The 16669-nt window shown below is 40.4% G+C and overlaps 1 protein-coding gene across 9 annotated transcripts in view; it reads left to right on the top strand.

The window, feature by feature from the left end:
• C2CD3 (C2 domain containing 3 centriole elongation regulator) overlaps positions 1-16669 on the top strand; it is a 52587-nt gene that overhangs the window by 22589 nt on the left and 13329 nt on the right. For all 9 annotated transcript variants that reach the window (XR_012672094.1, XR_012672095.1, XR_012672096.1 and 6 more), the window contains exons 21-30: positions 1075-1343; positions 2184-2273; positions 3131-3751; positions 4636-4953; positions 9550-9688; positions 11192-11256; positions 12923-13128; positions 13898-13998; positions 14887-15063; positions 16019-16236. Coding sequence is in view for 5 of the 9 variants with exons in the window: in XM_075140419.1 (XP_074996520.1) it covers positions 1075-1343; positions 2184-2273; positions 3131-3751; positions 4636-4953; positions 9550-9688; positions 11192-11256; positions 12923-13128; positions 13898-13998; positions 14887-15063; positions 16019-16236 (2204 nt within the window). In the remaining 4 variants the exon portion in view is untranslated. The remainder of the gene's footprint in view (positions 1-1074; positions 1344-2183; positions 2274-3130; positions 3752-4635; positions 4954-9549; positions 9689-11191; positions 11257-12922; positions 13129-13897; positions 13999-14886; positions 15064-16018; positions 16237-16669) is intronic.

Here is a 16669-nt window from a genome sequence, read left to right as displayed (position 1 = left end):
CAGAAGTGAAAATAACTTTATAAGGAACATCAGTGGTTATTTTTGTCCCTTAAGCTGCAGTACAATGTGGTAGCATTCATTCTGCAGAAGGATCGAGATTGTCAGGGCACATTTTTCTACATTTCCACGTTTTTCTACACCAAAGGCTGATACAAAAATCAGCTGATATAAAATGGTACCTATTTGGGCATTGGATCTTGGTGTTACTGATGCTATTTAAAAGCTAGCTGAGATTTGTTTTCCTGAATTTCACTGTGGAAACATCGATAAACTAACTAGTAAATGAAACATTCCTTTTCACCAGAAGGCTGCTGTCTAAGTGCATGGTATCACCTGAACTTAGTTCCAATATGCCATTTTCAAGAATTAAGAAAGAAAGGGCTAGAAGAGAGGGAGTCCATTCCATAAGAGACGGATGGCTCCTGTCATTCTAGAGCAGTGCCCACTGACCCTTTCTCAGTGTTGCTGAGCTCCTGATCCATCTCAGTTCAAGTAGACTGTAAGATGAGGATCACTACTGTATGGTGCTTGGAGAAGTTAATAAAGTGGAATGACCTCAGAATCCTCATCCTTCAGGTGTATGACCTGAGTAATACCTGGGTCTGTTTTAATTGTAAATAATTCCATCTGCTAATTTCACTTCCTTTTGCTTGTCAGTACTAGTCTGTAAAAATAATTTGGCTTGGCCTTTTGCTTCCTTCTAGAGCAGGTTCTCTGGGAACTTATCCTACAGCTTTTTCTACAGTATGGGATATTTTTAAAGGTGCCGAGTACTTTCTCAAGCACTTTGGTCTCAGATCCTGACAATGATAAGAGCTCAGCCACCAGTGACAGACCTTGTGATAGTTACTCTCACCATTTCCTATCTGCTCCTAGTGTGTTCAGGTGAAAAAAAAATGGTGAAAAATAATATGCAGCCAGAACCCACATCTGTTTTGACTTACAACATTCACTGGTTTGTCCAATCTTTTCACCATGAAGACTTGAAACCTTTGCTTTAATTGCTTGGTTCCTAGATTCTTTGTACATTAAATTTATTCTTTTTCTTCTTTTCTTTTTACATACTAAATGAAGAGCTGTGGCACAAAAGAACCCTTCGGTCCAGTACTGTGCAGGTGTGGGAGTCAATGCTTATGTCTCTGTGCACCTCTCCTTCCTACCTGAGGCAGAGAGACGCAACACACGAGCTGTGGCTCGTACTTTCTGCCCGGAGTTCGAGCACCATGTAGAGTTTCCTTGTAACCTCGTCATTCAGAAAAATAGTGGAGAAGCCTCTTGTCTGGGGGAACTCTTGCAGTCTGCCAATATCGTCTTCTCTATCTACCATCAGAGCACCAAGTCAGGTAAGGAGGACAAGTGATTACAATGACTGAATGCTGTTGCAGAATGATCCAGTCCCCTTAATTTTTAGTTTAGGAGAGAGACTATTCTGTGTAGTTGCTAATAGATGTAATTACCTAAACTGTCTTCAGAAAAGGCTTCGGGAGATACTGTTCCCCTTGTGCAAAGAGTTAAGGTTTCTAAGACTCCAGCTGATTAAGATCACCTTTTAAATGAAAAGCTAATGCAATTAACAGTAATAGTGCTTGACTCTTGGAGCACCCTGCCTTTGTACGTGCATGCCTTATTGCCTCCACTTCATGAACGAGGTAATGGAGGTTCAGAGAAATGATGGCTTAAAATCCTCTGATGATCCTGTGGCAGATAGGCAGGATTCTTTTACAACGTAACAACATGTTGTAGAATTATTTTATAAACAAAATTTACCTAAAGATGACATTGCTTTTTACTCCTTGGGGGAGAAAAGTCAGGAGTGGCATGTTGTTAGGGTAGCTGTCACTAGCTCCCCACTGGTTACTTAATGTTCTTCTGTGGAAATATTCCCTAAAAGTTTCTCCAAACTCAGTGGTGGTGGAGCATGTATCCTGTAGTGAATGTGCACTGGCAATGCCTACAGGCAGGTTTTGTTCACACCCCTGTTTCTCACGGATTTTGGCCTGATATGTACTGGGCCATTTGTTTTGACTTTGTCCTTTTTTTGTGGGTTAAAAGTGTTTTCAGTATGACAGCTGAGCTATTTGCTGTTGAGGCAATACAGCTTTCTTTCAGAAGAGATACTGTCTGAATCACTTTTAAATCTTGCATTCCAGTTTGGTGTATTTGTAAAATGATTTATTTTCCAGCCACTGAGACATTGGCAGCTCGGACATCAAGAGATTATCTTCTTGGGACAGTCACAATTCCAACCAGAGACCTGCTGAGAAGAAGATCAGGTAATACAGCAGCATTACGCTGCTGACATTCTGGGTAAATGCTATAGTAATTGCTTAAAACAACTTTCATTCCCATTTTGGAGGGTTTGGTTTTGGTTTGGTTTGGTTTTTTTAGACCAAAGTTCTCTCAGACATTGCACAGACCTTCATTAAAAATCCTGTATTAGAAAACTCATATAAGGGTTGTTGTCTGAAGGTCAGTTTTCAGGCTGGAGGACGTATAGTAGCTGAGTGACTATTAACCTCCTTAGTGCCATTTATTTTCTACCTTAAGATGGAAAGTCCAAGAGTAGTAGCGTTCAGTGGAGGACCAATGATTGCTTTTGAGATGCCAAAGCTGGAAACAAAGGCTTAGATAGGTTAGAAAGCAGTTGGATTAACTTTTTTAAAACTAAATGTAAAATATCTCCTCTATTTAGTATTAGTTTGTGATGATAATGTCTTGTAATAATAATGTTTTTGTTATCATCCTGTTTATTTCTGCTTTAATCTCAGTATAGTGCTAGTTTTCTCCAACATGAAGTTTTGGGATTATTTTTAATGGGAACAGAGAAGGAAAAAAATGAGAATGCCTGATTTTATACTTGGACTTTCATGGGGTATAGTTTTGTTGCAAAATGAGTGTCATTAATGAAATGGAACCTAAAATGCCTTTGGGATCAGAACTAGCGGTGAAGTTTTCTGAGGTCTAACAATTTGCTGCTTTTTCAGTTAGAAATCATTTGACAAATTCCAAACTTTCACAAGAAATAAACACTTCAAGTACTGGTCCTTGACTAATGACCAGAGAGCGGAAAATTCTTTACTGACGTTTTTAAAAGGTAGGATAAGTCTAATTATGATCTTTTCTCCCGAAGGTATTACAGGCTGGTACCCAGTTACCCTATCTGAAGATTTAATGCCTTCACACTGCACAAACGTCATGCAAGCCATTGTGGGAGGACTGGAACTTTCTGTTACCTTTGCTCATCAGGATGACAGAGAGCGTGTTTTGGAGGCCGCTAAGCTTTTGGGATGGGAGAGTGAGGAGAGCCGTGAAGACAGCATGGATGATAGCGACGAATGGGAGCAGAGTGCCAGTCCAGCGACTGTGACCATCTCAACTCCAAGAGTATGGCTGCCAGTCCACTGTGTGCTGCTTGCAGGCCAGACGCACCTAAATAAAAGCACTTATTGCTACCTCAGGTATAAGCTATATAATCAGGAAGCCACGTGGACTTTGCTTCGGAGGCCAAAATTGAGTGACGACACAAAGAACGTTACAGTGAACTTTAAGAAACCAAACAAGGTGATTCTCAGAAAGAGCCAAGGACTGCTTTGGTTCTTCAGAGAGGAGAAATTAGAAATCCAGGTGTGGTGGGCCTATGGTAAAGAAAATGATGTGGAAAGACCACTTGACACAGATCGTCTTATTGGATCTGCCTATGTCGACCTCGCAGCATTAGCAGAGAGGTCAAGGACAACACTAAGTGTTAGTGGTAAGTCCCTAGAGAATGTTGTCATGTTTCATTCCTCATTATTGATGTTTTAGTTTGGTTACTTCTCTGGTCACTTTAAGCAAAACATTTACAGCTTTGTTTTGTCCTGTGTGCAACACGCACTCAACTCCTCCTTTCACTGAAGATAAGGTTAAAATGCTTGCTTCTCTGAATTCAAAACTTAGCAAGTTTAAATGAGTGAAAAATTGGCAGTAATGATCAGTAATAGGGAGAGCAATTAGCCTACATGGATTGATGAAGAATGTTTCTTCAGAATTATGGATTTGGCACCATAATAGAGTGAGAATGAGTAAAAATAATGGCTCTCAAGGAGGCTGAATGCCTGCGGTCAGAGCAAAGGACTAGACACCAAGAAGGTCGTGGAAACTTCTGCTTTGTTCGGTTACTTAGGCTTCTGACATCTGCATGGTATCCATCAGCCACCAGCTTGCAGAAGGATTTGTGGGCAGGTTATTGGCTCTTCTTTGGAGTCTGCTCAGGGAAGGGAGAAGGCACTGGAGTTAAAAGAAATTTTTATGCTGCATATGTATTGTATTTTCCATAGATGTGTATAAAATTATGCAGAGGCACTATTCCCAGGACTCTCAGGAAGTTGATGTGCTTTAAAATAGTAATCTGAGCTGCCAGTGGGAAAATGCAGATGTACCCAGTCTGGGGGATTGGTCACCTGTTTTTAACCTTTACAAGCTGATATTTCTAACAGTGCACTGGGGGATACCTTGCATAGAAATTACATTGAAAAACAAAATTCATCCTGCTGGTCTGATGTGAGATCTTTACTGTAATGAACTGTACCAGCTTTTTTCCAAGATCCTGTTTTTTCTTTGGCTTGTTTAGCTGGTTGTTTGTGAATTCTTTTACAGGGGTTTATCCACTGTTCAGATGCAACGCTGCAAACCTAGCAGGAGCTGCTGTACGTGTTCACATCGTTCTTTCTTCCACTTCTGCTGCTCTGCCCAGCAGACTTCACTGTGCTGAGGAATACAGCAACAGTGAAGATGAAGACACAGAGAAGGCACCTGATCTGAGCCAACAGGTCTCTGAAAATCAGAGTCAGAAACTGGATATCATAAGTTCAGAAATCACCAATGGCAAACCACAAGAAGAAGATGTGACGTTTCTGGAAAACACAGTTGCTGTCCATATCCTCGTGGAAAGAGCAATGCATCTAAGTTTAAAAGGTACCACCACCCCCCTTTTTTTCTTTCTTTTTTTTTTTCTGGAATCTGTTCATAACAGGTACTGCATGGAGCAATTTAAAAACAAATCCTTAAACTTACTCTGGCACGGTGAATAGATGTGATGGGTTTTGAACTTGGCCTTGTAGTGTTGCAACCCCAAGAGCATCATTGTATAAGTACAGGGGAAGCAGGAGGTTAAACTATTCAACCTATCTCATAATAATAAAATCCAAAATATAAGCAATATAATGTTCACTCTTACAGTTGACAGCTGAATCCTGAAGTCAGGCATTATCTGAATAACTTAACCCCAAGACACTCATATCTCAAAGACTCTTGCAAATTTGCATTTTTAGCATATAATCAATTTGTAAAGCTGGCTTACTCGTGCTATCTGGAGGCTGCCAGACACAGCAGTGAGGAAGGGCAGTGTAAGGGCAGAGCAGTCTGAGCTCACCCAGGCTTGACACACTGCTTCCCGCTCCGTAGAGTGGGCATTGCAGTTCGGTGGCTAGTCACTATGCTGAGGGTCCCCAAAGAACTGCTCTTTGCTTTTTAAATTGATGCTAAGCGTATTAAAGTATTCCTTCCTAGCAGGTGATGTTTGGTTCTTGATGTGCAGCGATGTAACACCCTTGGTGAATTTGCAGGGTTTTGGAGCCTTTTGTTTTTCCCTTGAGTTGCAATCTGTAAATGAGTCTCTGTTAAAGATGAGTTAAACCCTTTAAAACACGTCAGGTGCTCTACCCTTCACCTTGGGCACCTCTAGCACTGCATGACTTGATCACTTTGTGTTTGCTCAGATCAGTGATCTGATCTTGTTTGGGCCATTGCACGCTCCCTAAATACAAAAGGGAGTAAGGAACTGACCTGAGGTGGGTTTACTGGAAATGTCTCTGTTAAGATCAACTGTTTCACAGTCCAGGTGATATGCCAGAAAGGAACACTCAGCATTTTATGGTGTGATAACACAACTAAAAGAGTCAAATATAAGCCATGATTTAAGTGTAAGTAATTCTGATGGCTTTTTTTATAATGATTCTATAGTCTTCTGGAATTCATAGTCTTTGGAAACCTGATGCAACACTGGTTGCTACTGCAAAGTTTTTGATGGCATAAAGGAGGTTTCTTTTGATGGTGTACTCTATTGCAATATTTCCATCTTGAAAAAACTTATCATTTTAGGGGATTTTTAGAAGTAGCTAACTGAGAGGCAACTGATGCACTGAAACAAATGCTATATAAGCTGGTTTCAATAAGAATTTTCATTCTTCATGATAACAATTTTATTATTGTGTTACAGATAAAAAGGCTGGAATACACTTCCAGACCAGTATGTTATGGATGATAGACTTCCTGCAATTTTGGTAGAATTACTTAAGATACGCAATTTTCAGAAACTGAGTGAAAATACAAAATGTTTCCCCAAGCCTCTTCATATTCCTCGTGCTCTAAAGTCAATTTTCCTGTTTTCTTTTTTCTTCATCTTCCAAATAATATAAAGAAAAGAAATAGCCTAAATTTCATAACGTTGGAAAGGAATGAAATTAATTCTATAAAAACGCAGAAGTGTTTATAACATTTTTCTGCATTTTACAAAATGCAGAAATTCAAACCAACAAGTCCTTTCTCTAACTTAGTTCTAACAGTTTTGAGCACTGTTTCAAACAATATTAGAACAGAATTTTCCATGCATCTTTTAAGGACTGAAGTCACTTTAATCTGCAGTTGCTAACCTCTTCCTGCCATGTTTTTCATCTTTTTCTGTACAGTTCTCGCATCCTCAGGGAATAGACGTCTGTTCATTTTCTTCTGTCTCTGGTGGTCTTTTTTAAAGTTAAGCTTCACCACTAGCGAACGGCTGCTGGATTGGCAGACGCGGAACCTTTGATTCTCTCCCCACAGAGCAGCCACAAAACAGAAGCGTAGGAGTGCAAGCTTCTCCAGGGACTTCTCTGGGATGTAGGTCCGTGTATTTATCAATGGAAGATCATCCCTTGCAAAAGGGAAGGAGTTTCCCTTCCCAATCCTGGCTTCTCTGCCAGGATGCTCCTTACAGAGACTTTTGTCATATGGACAATTGTCCTTTCGGAATAGTGGAAAGAACATGTTTCCAGCAACCCTTCAGCCATGTGATAGCCATCGGCACGTTATGCTGCCGGTCCGGACCATGACATGCAGGAGGTGCCCTAGGCTTAAAGCTTTTGTGTTTTACCGCCCACTTCCTGAACCGTCAGGTCACGCATCTCAATTCCTTCTCTCACCTCATTCTTCAAATACTGCTTTTATAAAGCAGAATGAAACTAGTATTTCTAAGTGTAACTTCTTCACAAAGTTCAGGCATTGGGAGTTGCTAGGCTAAATCAGGCTCTGTAAGACTCCTTTGATTATGGCTGAGCTTTCTAATTAGAGCCAACAATTCTTTCTATTATAGGCTTTTCTTTTCCTAGAAGAAAAGCAAGCTAACACTGAGAAATGCTGATTTTGCCTTTGACTACAAAGGTTGATTTTAGGTCTGCCTTTACACGCAGGAGATGGTGAGATAGTCTGGATAGGTCTTGCTCATTTCTCTAAGCTGAGCTCACATTGCCCACGTCTGTGCTTGAATTGTCATATCTACAGTCTTACCAAACCGCGAAGAGTTTTGTGTGGCACGTTTTAACTGAAGTCGTTGTGGATATTGTAAAAAAAAAAAAAAAATTTTTGTTCTCAAGCAAATCCTCATGGTCAGGGCATAAATGAGCAGTAACTCAGTAAGCTGCTATAAATCAGTCACATTTGATCATATTTTCACAGAGAATCAGACTTCAGGAGAAAAGAGAATTATTTTTAGTTAAATCAGATTCATACTCATCAGTTTTGATCATTCTGGCCAGCAAGGTCTTGAAAAAGTCCAAAGCCACATGCTGAGTCCTTGGAAAGCAGAAAGGAGGAAACAATCTGTAATAACTGAGTGATAGTTGGTTGCAAAGTCTGATCTTGTTTCCCCTTGGCTAAGTCCATTTCTCCTAGCAGATTTTGCCAGCTACAAATTCACGATCTGAACAGCTCTGTAAGCAGTAAAGTGCTACTACAGCTTTACAGGCCATGATACACCGCAGCAAATTAATCTCCCTAATGTAAATATGACTAAAAGGGTCCAAGCCTGGAGGAGAGGTTGCATGTAGAAGGGAAGAGGCCCTAAGCATCTCTCCTCCTTTTTGGACTATAATTCAGTGCAAGTGATTGTATAATTTCTGCAGCTTTCGTTCAACATAATATCCAGCAGCATCTGGGGAACATCTAGCTCCATCCCTTAATTTGACCTTGCGTTCCTCTGATGATAAACTGTCTGCCTCTAAGCGCAAACATACCCAATTCAGTCAGACTAGTTAATTCGTTAGCTGTTTTCTCACAAACCTTTTCCCAGGTTATTTCAGGATGAACGAGGGAGAAAATGCTTATGGTTCCAGCCCTGAACTATGTTTACGCAAGGAGTCTTGTAAAGGTTTCACTGGTGCATTGCAGAGTGAATGCCATCCTCGTTGCTTAGCGTGGCAATCACAAAGGTCTACTTTGTGCATAGATTAAAAATGGTATTTCCTGGAGTTACTTAAAAACAATTTCAGCAAAGCCTACCTGCTGCCCCATGTATAGCTCCCTGGACTAGGACATGAAGGCAAGTGATTTTTCCCTCCCTAATTCTGACATAAACTTTGATGTTTTGGCCAAAATGTTAAGGCCTCATCTACACTAGACCTTCTTCTCTCAAATTTTCTGCTGGTGCAGTAGCAGGGCTGGTGGGAGCACATGTGCACTTAATAGTGACCAGTATTTTACTTTCCATGTGCTCTATCCCTGCTGAAAGCATGTTCCACGGGAAAATATAGGGAACTGTGACAACTGATCTTGTAACACAAACTCCCACTTCTGCAACGGGTGTGAAGGGCGGTGGGAAAAGTTGGAAGAGAAGCCAGCAAGAATTTGAAATACAGTTGTATATACTGCTTTTTCCTCTGTATTTAAATCTTCATAACAGATGAGAGTGGTACTTGTTTCTATCTTGCAAGGATGTTAAGTTTCTCTAACTATTTCAGTCTTTCTGAGATGAACTAATAGAGGCTATAAAAAAGTTTATCAATCCTTGGGTATCATTAACACCGGCTGTGCATTTTCTTATTCAGTCAACACAAATGAGCTTCCTCTCAGCAATCCAGCTGTTAAGTCAAACTGCCTGTTGTAACGCTGGATATTTTCTATGTTTGCAGCTAGGATTGCCAAACTCTGTGGTCCAGCAGGGAGGGTAGATCAAGCACTGGAATAGGGTCCTGGGGACCTGGGTTTTATTCCTAGCTTTGCCTCTGACTTCTCAGGTGATCTTGGGCAAATGGGTTTTCCATTTCTCCCTTGAATATTCCAGTTTCTGCTCTGTAAAAGGTTAATGTAATACTTGTTCCCATTGTAAACATAAAGTATTTTCAGCTCCACCAATGAAAAGGAGTATTTCCTAAATGGTGGATTTCTTTGTTAATTATCTGATTTAATTGCTGAACTTCCTTTAGATTTTTTCTTTAAATTATTAATAACAAATTTGTACTTAATTCTGTATAATTTTAGGGAGTCCTTTGACAGAACGTGAAGTGGCAGCACCCAGTAGCTGTGTGTCGTTTGCTGTTGCTGGTGCAGATGCTCCAGTAACCACTTCAGTAATAGAAAACACGGACTCACCGGTCTGGGACTTCCAGCAACAAGCAAGGTAAACGACGTGGACTCGCACAGACGCACTTTGGATCTGACAGCCAGGCTAGGTGTGAGAAGGACATATCCAGTTGGGGCGGGGTGCTTTTCTACTTACCAGGCCTGTACTCAGCTAAAAATGCTTGTTCCCATATTTTACTGTCATCACGTGCTCATATTGGGATAAAAGTTGTTTGAGGAGGCTTGGTCTTAAAACTAACGTGAGGAAAGGCAGTTTGACGTGTGCAGAACCTTGGCTGCATTGTGTTTTGGCCTTAAGACCTTGGGTGAGTCAGTCTATTTCCATTCATCTGTAGTTTCCCCATCTAGAGGAAGGGGCTGCTAATTGCTAAAGGACTCTTGGCAAGGTTAAGTAAGACTTGATCCAATGTATTGGCTTTTTCTGTATGTTTTAGTTTGTTTCATGCTTAGAAATTATGCCCTGGTTCAGGACCAGAGCTCTAACTTTGGATTCACCTACTGAAACTTTATATATCTGGAAGTTAGGTTTCTGACACAGAGCTGTTCAGCCTTGGCTTCCTCTGCAGTCACTGGAGAGATGCAGGCACCTCCAGATGGTGAATCGCTTGACCCGTGTTAGAGACCCAACTTAGGACAAAATTCCCTAAGGATGCCTATTTTTCTCCGGTGACTGCCAAAGTAGTGTAGGGAACATAGCTCGGAGTTAGATATCTGAGCCTAAATTAGAGCAGATGAATTGACCACTCTAATGAACCTCAGCAGACCAAGTCACACATGGTAATATTCAGTAATAAACCTGTGTTTGCAGTCTTGTGGCTTCCCCAGTGTTTCTATACCAGATTTTAAATTAATTCCAAAGCAGTAACCAAAAGCGTTTTCTAAACTAGGTGGAACAACTCTGTTACAGGCCACAAGAAAGCATACTGAATTTATTTTGTCCATCACAAAATGCATGCAAATACATACCAGTGCCTGCACAGGAGTGGGCTTTTCTGCCAGATTGCTGTGTTGGGTTTTTGGCTTTAGAGAATTTGTAATATGAAAGAGTGATAGCTGAAGATTAAAAGTTTTGTTTCAGAGGTTGCTTATGCTCAGAGTCATATCTGAATTGCTTCAAGCAACTTATAAGCTGTTCTACATTTGACACTTCAATTTTCAGGGTGGTTTTTTCCAGAAATCAACTTCAAATATTACAGCTTTCAACCATAACCCCAGTGCTTTGCTGTCACTGATTATTGAGTCATGAGATTAACCATATTTCCGTTTCTTCACGGTTTTATTGTCCTATCTTTTAAATTTACAACAAGAATTAGGAGAGGGAAATACTTCTTGAATAAGCAAAAGCCAAAACCATGTAAAGATAGTTACGCTTTTGGGGGCTCAATGATTTTGGGTTTTGTTGTGTTTCTCCCTGCCATCATTCCTGAAGGAAACTGATTTGTCTGGATAGATACAATGTCATTGAATCTTCAGAGGCATTTTACTGCACTTGCGCTTTTTTCCTACTTTGCATAACGAATTATGATTTTGTTCTTAACAGATTATCCAAAGAACTTCTGCTGGATCCACAGCAAACCTTGGTCTTCAAAGTGTGGCATAAAGCAGGTAAAGTTTGCAGTGTGGTATTGAGAGGAGTGTCTTTTCTGCATCCCTTTCCTTGGGTGACTTGTATTTAATACGAGTAAAGTAAATTCTATTACGTAAATTGGAGAGTAGAATGGTAAAGACATTTTTCACCTTGCACTAGAAGAATGCTAGAGATAAATACCCACTGATTTCCTGCCCCTCATCATCCTTCTTTTCCCTATTAATCATCTGGCAAGGTTTGGTTCCGTTTTTAATTTGACAGTATTTTAGAGTAGATTTTCCCAGTGAAGGAAATCCTTTACTGTGTCTTTCATATGCTGTTCGTTGTCTCTGCAGTTGGTTGAAGTGTGGGCAGCCAGCTGTAATCAAATACTTTTATAGTGGCATGGATAGATTGGATAGATTTTAACAATTGCTCCTGTATCCACTCTCAGCATTCACTGGGGGAGTTGAAGGCCTTGTTGGGTTTCAAACCTAACAACAGAAGAGCTTTTTCTAAGCATTTTTACTGAACCTGCTGTTTATTGTTAAATGATAAAAGATGCTTGCTTATTTTTTTGATAGCCCAGATCCTTCAATATTTAATTGGTACCAAGCAAGCGCAAAAATCTGTGTGTGTTGTTTGGAACACAGCCCTACTTCTTCGATGCAAACTGCTAGGATATGATCTTTAAAATACTGGGGTTTTTCCTTTCTTTTTACATATTAAAGTTCAGCTGACTGATTTCTTGCTTCAAAAATAAACTATGTAACTCAGCCTTTCTCTGTATTATAGAAAGTACCGTGTGTACACATTGATTCTCCTGCCAATCCCTCTCCCTGCCCTGGTCTTTCATTTTTCTGCAGGCACGTTTTTAGCTGAATGTAACTGCTAAGGTAATCGAAATAATATCCTCTTCTTGGATAGGCTTTTTTGTTCTGTACTTCAGATAAATTTGCAGGACAGAAAAGACAAAATGTTGCACAAAAAATGCAACAGTGTAATGACAAATCAGCCTTTTTGAAAGTTTTGGCAAAGTGAAAAGGGAAGAAACCTGAGTTTCTGAAGTGAGAATGCAATTCTGCAGGTGGAATGCGTTTGCTGAGGTCTTCAGATTGGCCTCCAGGTTCATCTTTTCAAGTCTCTGATTGTCTCTTATTTCTAGCCCATTTTCAAGCTGAATATTTTTCCCTTTATCACAACCCTTGTTTAACTAGTTCTTCTTACTAAGTATTGCATAGTGTACGTAACCCTCATGTCCTTTCTTAGACCTGCAGCAAGGCCCTCATTCTGCTGTGAATTATTACCAATGGAGGTGTTCAGGTAATCAACAGCTGCAATAGGGACAGCTATTTTGGCAAATCCGTAGGGAGGAACTTGGTTTAATTGCTTGAAACAATTTTTCCTGCTTCTTAATCAGGCACCATAGGTCTCTTAGTTTGAAGCATATTAACAACCAAAATCTTAAGTCTTGTTTCTGTTGTCTTAAACTCTATTCTTTTTTCTCTACTTTTTTTGTTCCACTCTTTGCTTGCTCTTTACCTCATGAGAGCTGTCAGCTTTTAAACCATTTTTTCAGTTCTATAAGACGTCTTTCCCTGTAAAGTCTAGACATATTTCAAGGGCTGTATACCTGACTGATTTTTAGCATCCCTGTTTACATGCAGTTTAAATGAATATGTGCTTTATATTCTTCTTCCCCAGAGACTGAGCGAGTGATAGGATTTGCATCAGTGGACCTTTCTCCTCTTCTTTCTGGCTTCCAGCTCGTGTGCGGGTGGTACAATATTACGGACTTCAGTGGACAGTGCCGAGGGCAGATCAAAGTAGCCGTTTCCCCTCTTCAAAACATAAATAACCTCAAAGAAGAAAGGCAGGCAAGGATCCGGACCCAGCCAGCGAGTTCTTCAGTACGTACTTCAGTTTCCTTCCATGTGCCTATCTGATTAGATTCCTAATAATCAGCACTAACTCTGGGCGTTTCTGAAGTAACGAGCAAGCATAGCAAATTCACAGTACTGTAATAGATCAGTCTGTGTAAACGTACCAGGAACACTTAATTCCTTGTTTAAAAATTCTGCTCTATGTTTCCATGGTAGCTGCAGGCCAACACTAGTAACGGCGCTCATTCAATCCTAGGTCATGATCATCTCCAGTGGCTTCTATCACTTTGTTGTTGCTTCATGGGTGTTGGGGTTTTTTTGTTGTTAGGAGAAAGAATATTCCTTGGGTTTGGATGTCTAGGAGCCTGGCATTGTTCTGTTTGCTGCTTTGGGTGACAGCTGATGCCCAAAAACATACTGTAAATTCAGCCTTCCGTTGGTCAGGAAATCTCTAATTTGGCAGAAATCTATTTTTCTGGAAGATTTGCCGTATCTTGTGTGTGTTTTATTCTCTAGACTTTCCAGTTACGCTGGGGTGCGATACACACATGTAATGGAGTCCCTATACCCTGCTTTCCATCAGTGTATTCTTCGGCAGTGTGGGGGGAGGTAACAAATGTTTCTGAAATAAGAGTGTTGTTAAATGGTACTTCGACTCAGTGCTGGAAAATCCTTTGAAAATTTAAATCTATTTAGAAAACTTAAGTTTTTGTTTGCCCGCTCAGCAAGATACTACTTTAATTTCTCTATTTTCTTGCTGTAGAAGGTTCATGTGTGGTGTTCCTCCTTATTGTAGGTGAAGCCCAGCTTTCCAATATTTCCCAGTAATGCTACAAGCTTTTCCAAGCAGATGTTGAATATCTTATCAAAGGAAGTCAGTGTTCCTACTCGAGAGCGGTAAGTCAGCTGGCTATTGGTCATTTTGATCTTTTTCAGGACTCAGAAATCTACCTATCTGAAGGCTATTGACTCTACTGAAAAAATAACAAGCCCTATCAAAGGTCTTTCCCAGTTTTTGGACTTAAAGATTATACCAAATTCCCTTTACCAGTGAGAGAGTGGTCCCTCATCTTCTCACTGATGTTCCCTGATTTGTTTCATTTACACCCTTCTACGTTAGGATTTACACTAGCCACTGCTAAAACTGGCAGATACTTCTTCCAGGCCTTTATAAGAATACGGGTTATGTTTGTATTTATTTTTAATAAGGATAATAAGCGTAAGTTAGAATAGAGTATTACTGACATATCCCCTTTATTTTGCCGTAACTTCTGTCCATGGCTGGTGAATGACAGCTGGTGAAATGCTGTAATATTACACATTCCAGGACTAGGACTGTCAGGTATCCTGCAGCACCTCCTGCTTTCTGTCCCTTAAAACAAGCACCAATGTTTATATAGTTAACTAGCCACACATGAGAGAGTGTTTTAGTTCATGGTTTGTTTATTTAGCATACATAGGAGATGATGCTTTTCCTGTATGTGTCTCTGAAGTGTAGGGGGACCATGAGCCACCGTTATTTGGCCTGAACAGCTGGCTTGGCAGCTCCCAGCAGACATTGCAAATTCCCCGTCAGCCACACTATTAACCAGTGCGGAGAGGGTAGCTGCAGTTTACTTTATTTTAGTGTAAATCTGAAACAGTAAACGCCATTCTTGATGACATTTGAAAGAGCCAGTTTCATCCGTCGGTGGCTCCTTAATGCATTTAAAGATGTTGGATATTCTTAGTTGGCAGACTTTTCACAATGAGAGATTTCAAACTGTTTTCTGTTGCTAAACGTAGGCCTGTTTCCAGCAGAATTAGTCCCCCTGGAACACACGCGCCTCGGCATGAAGAGCATATGCAGAACGTGCGCAGATTTCATGAATCCCTGCAGCAAGCAGAGGGGAACGCGCACCAGGCGGCAAAGATGGACTCGTTATCGCTGTCATCACGTGCTTCTCTTCTAACTGCTCTCAGGTAAAGCAGAGCTATAGCCAACATGGTAATTCAAAGCCTTAGGTTTGCAAAGCAGAGCTTGAAACGAAAGAATTCTTGCATCCAATTTTAAAGGAAATGAAAATGAAAATATATCATAACTGATTAAGAGGTATCAGTGGGATATCAATGTAATTTACAGCAGGATGAGATGGGATTGGAAAAGCAGGGACTAGGGGAGCAACCCTGCATTAGGAGTGAGGCTCTAGCAATGCTGTGAAGGGAAACAGCAACAACAGTGTTTCCAAATCTGGATTGAATGCTTTGCTTTATCCATCTTTGTACATCTGTAACTCAACGCACACTATTAAGCCAATAGTCCTCTCAGTTGGTTTTCACAGATGCAAGAACAAGCCTGTAAGCATGGTGCATGGAGCAGGATGTCCTTTCCCAACAGGATGCCTTTCTCCTTACTAGAAGCACTTTTCTTTTGACTAGGTTCTTGATTTAAATCAGGTATAAATTTTAGGAGAAGAATATTTATTATCTGTAGGAATATAGGACTGAAAGAGACTTTCTGAGTCCTTCCATCCTTTCCCCTGCTTCCACAAGCAGTATATCATAAAATCCATAGATCTTAAGCAGGTAGAAATCCTCAGATTTTTATCAAGCTCAGTCAAAAAGTCAATTAATATTCTTGGCTTTATGACTTCTATTGGAAGGTCATCTCAAATCCAACTCTTTTGATTAAGTAAGTTTAAAACTAGCTCTTTTTTTAACTTCCAGCCTAAGTTTCATAACTGATTTGGCATTTGTTCTTGAGTGTTATCCTCTTGCTTAGGCAGAGCAACCTCAACCCTACCTACTGACCTATTTTTCAATAATAACCCTTAATCTTGTATTTGCATATTTACTGCTGTTGAGTAGAATGATACAAATAGAATCAGTCTGCCACAGGCTTTTTTTCTCTTACCAAATTCCTTACCACTGCTTACAGAAAAAACTTGAGTGAGCTGGATGAGGTTCAAAGATACTTCAGTCAGAAGCTGACCAGATCTTTTCCTGACTTCGGTTATGGTAACAGATCCAAACCAAGTCATGAGGAGCAGGAGAGTGATCATCGGGGCTTGATGAGCAGAGAAGTGGATGCCAGTGGAGGCCATCTTTTGGAAAAATCTAGTCAGTTGGTGTCTCAGGTCAGCAGCCTCATCAATGGTAAGCTGTCACTTGGTTTGAAATTTTCTGTCAGAAGTTGCCTTAAAGTATCTTCAAATTTCTTAGGTGATCAGGACCAGTTCCTGGTGTTGGTATCAGTCTGTGTTGGTCCGTTGGGAGAACGCTTCAGGGAGACTTTCAAACCCCTGTCGGTAATGACAGTGTTGAACTGAAACATTCAGAGGGAGGATTAGGTGGGAGTTAAGGTCCTCTCAAGAAAGCCTAAATTCTACTTAAATTTCACTGTCTGTTCAGTAGAAAAAGGGAGGTCCTGCGGAAAAACAATCCACAGAATGGTACTGAGCTGAGTCTGTGGTTCTTTGCTAATAGGAATTGGCATATCTCTGTTTTCAGGTGAAATTTATGCCCTACGATGAATAGCTAAAATAAGGCTCTTTTAGGATGGGTAAGACAAAGCTCTTAGTAAGCAGCT

This window comes from Calonectris borealis, chromosome 1 (genome assembly GCF_964195595.1).
Source record: "Calonectris borealis chromosome 1, bCalBor7.hap1.2, whole genome shotgun sequence".
In the NCBI taxonomy this organism is placed as follows: Eukaryota; Metazoa; Chordata; class Aves; order Procellariiformes; family Procellariidae; genus Calonectris; species Calonectris borealis.
This window is presented reverse-complemented; position numbering and strand designations above follow the sequence as displayed.